General features: G+C 51.1%; 1 protein-coding gene across 1 annotated transcript; it reads right to left on the bottom strand.

Moving 5' to 3' along the window:
• Positions 1–2,455: 2,455 nt before the first annotated feature.
• On the bottom strand, positions 2,456–3,484 carry FAM50B (family with sequence similarity 50 member B). The gene has a single exon (XM_032424749.1). The coding sequence runs from the start codon at positions 3,482–3,484 to the stop codon at positions 2,456–2,458; it is 1,029 nt and encodes a 342-aa protein (XP_032280640.1).
• Between the last annotated feature and the right edge of the window lie 1,094 nt (positions 3,485–4,578).

Raw genomic sequence — 4,578 nt, 5'->3', positions numbered from 1 at the left:
GAGCAGAGTGGTCTTTAGCTTCCAAGGCAACCCACAGAATGGAAGAAGATATTTGCAAATGACACTACAGATAAAGGGCTGGTATCTAAGATCTATAAAGAACTTCTCAAACTCAACATCCAAAAAACAAATAATCAAGTCAAAAAGTGGGCAAAAGAAATGAAAAGACACTTCTCTGAAGAAGACATACAAATGGCTAACAGACACATGAAAAAATGTTCATCATCATTAGCCATCAGGGAAATCCAAATCAAAACCACATTGAGATACCACCTTACACCAGTTAGAATGGCAAAAATGGACAGGGAAAGAAACAACAAATGTTGGAGAAGTTGTGAAGAAAGGGGAACCCTCTTACACTGTTGGTGGGAATGCAAGTTGGTACAGCCACTTTGGAAAACAGTGTGGAGGTTCCTCAAAAATTTAAAAATAGAGCTACCCTATGGCCCAGCAATTGCACTACTGGGTATTTACCCCAAAGACACAGATATAGTGAAAAGAAGGGCCATATGCACCCCGATGTTCATAGCAGCAATGTCCACAATAGCCAAACTGTGGAAAGAGCTGAGATGCCCTTCAACAGATGAATGGATAAAGAAGATGTGGTCCATATATACAATGGAATATTACTCAGCCATCAGAAAGGATGAATACCTAACTTTTACATCAACATGGATGGGACTGGAGGAGATTATGTTAAGTGAAATAAGTCAAGCAGAGAAAGTCAATTATCATATGGTTTCACTTATTTGTGGAACATAAGGAATAACATGGAGGACATTAGGAGAAGGAAGGGAAAAATGGCAGGGGGAATTGGAGGGAGAGATGAACCATGAGAGACTATGGACTCTGAGAAACAAACAAGGTTTTAGAGGGGAGGGGGGAGGGGGGATTGGTTAGCCCGGTGATGGGTATTAAGGAGGGCACATACTGCATGGAGCACTGGGTGTTATATGAAAACAATGGATCGTGGATCACCACATCGAAAACCAATTATGTATTGTATGGTGACTAACATAACATAATAAAATTAAAAAAAAAAAAAAAGCTTCCCTGATGATCCTAATGGGCAGGCCAGGCTGGGACCCACTGCCCTAGAGGGCCAATATTCTGGTGGAAGTTCTTGTTTATGGGTTGAGGCAAGAACTCTGCAAAAAGAAGGGTCCCTCCTACCCTCCAAGCTGGGACTGGGGTAAGATGAGTGAGGCATCTGCCTTGGTCATTAAGGTAAATGGGGTGTGGGGAGGGGGTGGAAACACCCCAAAATTCAGTAATTAAGATAAATATTTTAGGGGTGCCTGGGTGGCTCTGTCAATTGAGCTTCCAACTCTTGATTTCGGCTCAGGTCATGAGCTGAGCCCCGTGTTGGGACTCTGCACTGAGTGTGGAGCCTGCTTGGGATTCTCTCTCTCTCCCCCTGCCCCTCCCCCTCTGCCTCTCAAAAAATTAAATTTTAAGATATTTAACACAATATTTTAAAAAATCAACATTAACACAAGGAAATCCACAATGAATAAAATTATCAAAATTTTAAATAATGACCGGATCTTTAACAGCACTGCGCAGAGCCATACTGGAGCCTGAGGCCCAAGGCATAGCAGTAATCCGGTCTCTAGCCTATACTAACCAACTCTTAACCCCTGGGGCTCAACAACCCGGCTAAGGACCACTCAAGAGGGGGCTGCTTCCCCAGTTTGTGAGCCACCTTCCCTCCCCCTCCGCTGATCTTAGGAAAAGTTATGGGCAGGTCAACCTTTGCCCTCACATGGTTCTGAAATGGGTCATAGCAGTTCTTTAAATAAATTAACCACGACCATAAGAAGAACAATAGCAGATAGTTATTGAGTTCTAAGTACTTTACAAATATTAACTCATTTAATCGTCACATGGATCTTATGAGGTAAGTGCTATTCTTATCCCTACTTACAGGAGAGGAAACTGAGGCACAGAGGTTCAATTAATCTGTCCCAAATTACACAGCAAGTGAAGAAGCTGAGTTGAGAATCAAACCCAGGCAGTTTGGCTCCAGAGTCCATGCTGGTGACTACTTGCTTTAACAGTGTGACCCAGGTCAAAAATGCACCCGTCATTCCCATTCTGTCCCACAGTGTGCCCAGTGATGGTTTCAATATAGCTCAACAGAGGCTAATAATGAATCCACACAGTAACATTAAAAATACCCACCCACCCCCCAAACAACCAAACACCCCAAAATAACATCAGCAATAGAATGACCACACTTCAATAATGTGAACCCTCTGTTCTTTATTCAATTTTGGGCAAGAAATTAAGGTCACCAAATTAAGTTACGGGGTACAGAAATCTGTTTCCTATGCTGGTTGTCGCTGCCCTGGAGTGGGCAGGAGGCCACCAGGGGGCTGCAAAGGCGACGCGTGCCAGGGCTCTGCAGGACCGGGGAGGGGTAGGACAGGGAGCCTCAGGGGAGCCTCAGGGATCATCGGATCGTGTACTTGTCCCACTTCTTCTCGGGGTCGTAGGGCTCCCAGCGGCTGGCGGGGAAGATGTGCTTGTTCTTCTCGTACCAGCTGCGCAGCACCACCTTGCCCGCGTGCGACTCGTCCTTCTCCATGGTAGCATCGCTCAGCAGCCGCACGTCGTCGTGCACGTCGAAGCTGAAGAGCGGCCCGCTCTTGCCCCGGGCCTTGGTGACGATGAAGTCGTAGAAAGTGTGGTAGTGGGGCAGGATCAGGTCCTCCTTGATGTACATGAGCTGCTCCACGCCGGCCGCCCGCAGCTCGCGGAAGTCCTTGCGCAGCCCCTGCAGCGCCTTCCTCAGGAACTGCTGCACCGTGCCGCCCTTGTGGATGCGGACCGTGCGCCGGTGCCCCGAGCCGTCCCAGTAGCTGAACGTGACCTCCATCTCCTCGCGCTTCACCTTCTCGCGCCTGGCCTCCCACTCCTGCCGCAGCTGCTCGCGCAGCCGGTTCTCCTCCTCCTCGCGCTCGCGGTCGGGCAGGAAGCTCGTGTCCACGTCTGGATTCTTCCCCAGGTTCTTCTTCCTCTTGCTCAGCCCCGCGGACCTGGGCCGCTCCCCAGCCGCCGCATCCGCATCCGCGTCCGCGTCGCCCGCGTCGCCCTCGTCGCCCTCGTCGGGCGTGAAGGACAGGCTGCAGATCTTGCGCTTCTGCTCCTGCTTGCGCTCCTTCTCCCGCAGCGCCTCCAGCTGCAGCCGCCGCTCCTCCAGCTGCTCCCTCTTGGCTAGCTGCCTCTCCCGCTCCTTCAGCAGGGCCTCCTGCTTGGCCTTCATGTCGTTCAGGGTCACCAGGCCCACCGTGCTCGACTTCAGCTCGGCCTCCACGGCGTCGTAATGAGCCGAGAATTTCTTGTCCACCTTCGACTTGATGATGGTCTCCTCGGCGATCCGCTGCTTCAGCACCTCCATCTGCTCCTTCTGCTTTTCCCGCTGCTTGATCAGGTGCATGGCCCTGCCGGCCTCGCGCATCGTGCCCTTGTACTGAGCCATGCTCGCGGCTCGGCGCACGCGCAGTCACGCCCGCTTCCAGGACCTTCCCGACGCCCGGGGCTTTCGGGGCTAGCTCCCGGACTCTGCAGCAATGAAAAGCGCCTGGGTTAGAAAGGGACCAGAATAACAGCTTCATGAATACTTCGCGGCGGGGCATTCTAATAGAACTTTCTGAGACGATGGAAATGTTCTGTAGCTATGCTGATGTGTGCGGCCGTATGAGGCTATTGAGCCCTTGGAATGTGGCTGGGTGCCGTCGAGGTGCTGTCTTTTTATTTTAGTTTAGTTAATTTAAATCTAAACAGCCGTGTGTGCCTAGGAGCCCCCATACGGGACAGTACAAGGCTGGGTTTTGAGAGCTGCACGTGGAGAGGGCGGTTTTACAGAGCAAACTCTTCCCTGTCCAGGCGTCCTCATCCATCCAGGTACCCCGTCAAGCACACACATGCAAGAGTCCGGGCACCAAGAAGGCAGGCCAGCCGTGGCTCGGATTCGGGTGTGTTGGCCGGTGGAAAGCAGAGTCTGAGAGGAAAATGCCCACGCTGGCCCTGGGGACGCAGGCACCTGTCCCCTCAATCAGATGCAGAGCACTTCTTGGGGATGCAAGGGAGCGAGGGGAGAAGAGTCAGACAGAAGCACCTTTTAGTACTCTCCTAGAGGGCGGTAATGTTAGCTAAGCTCCCATTAATGTGTTAAGAGTGAGGCAGGACCATGCTAGTTGCTGTCCCTTAAGAATAATTTCTGCAGTGAGGATTTGTTGAGTCGGCCTTATGCCCCGTGTTAAAGAATTCAGAAGCACTGTGGGTACCGCCCCGCTTGCTGTGGAAAACAGGACATCTAGGGAACTAGAGAAGGCAGAGGAGATCTAAGTAAAAAAACTGCTTCTTGGTGTTTCAGCCAACTGGAGTGAGGCCTCCCCCTAACTTCACTAGACTCAACTGGAGCTGACCATCCTCCCTTGGGACCAGTCTCAACCTGCCTGAGGCACCACAGCTCCATCATCCTCTGGACCCTCACCCCCATAAACTCCAGACAGGGTCTCATCCAATCATCCCCACCCTCTTAAACTCTTCCACTCTGCCCTCTAGTAGGCA

Source organism: Phoca vitulina, unplaced genomic scaffold, assembly GCF_004348235.1.
Source record: "Phoca vitulina isolate PV1807 unplaced genomic scaffold, GSC_HSeal_1.0 scaffold31, whole genome shotgun sequence".
NCBI lineage: Eukaryota > Metazoa > Chordata > Mammalia > Carnivora > Phocidae > Phoca > Phoca vitulina.
This window is presented reverse-complemented; position numbering and strand designations above follow the sequence as displayed.

What these genes read in the sequence shown, in the direction of transcription:
- FAM50B (XM_032424749.1), bottom strand. Translation starts at nt 3,484, where the DNA reads ATGGCTCAGTACAAGGGCACGATGCGCGAGGCCGGCAGGGCCATGCAC.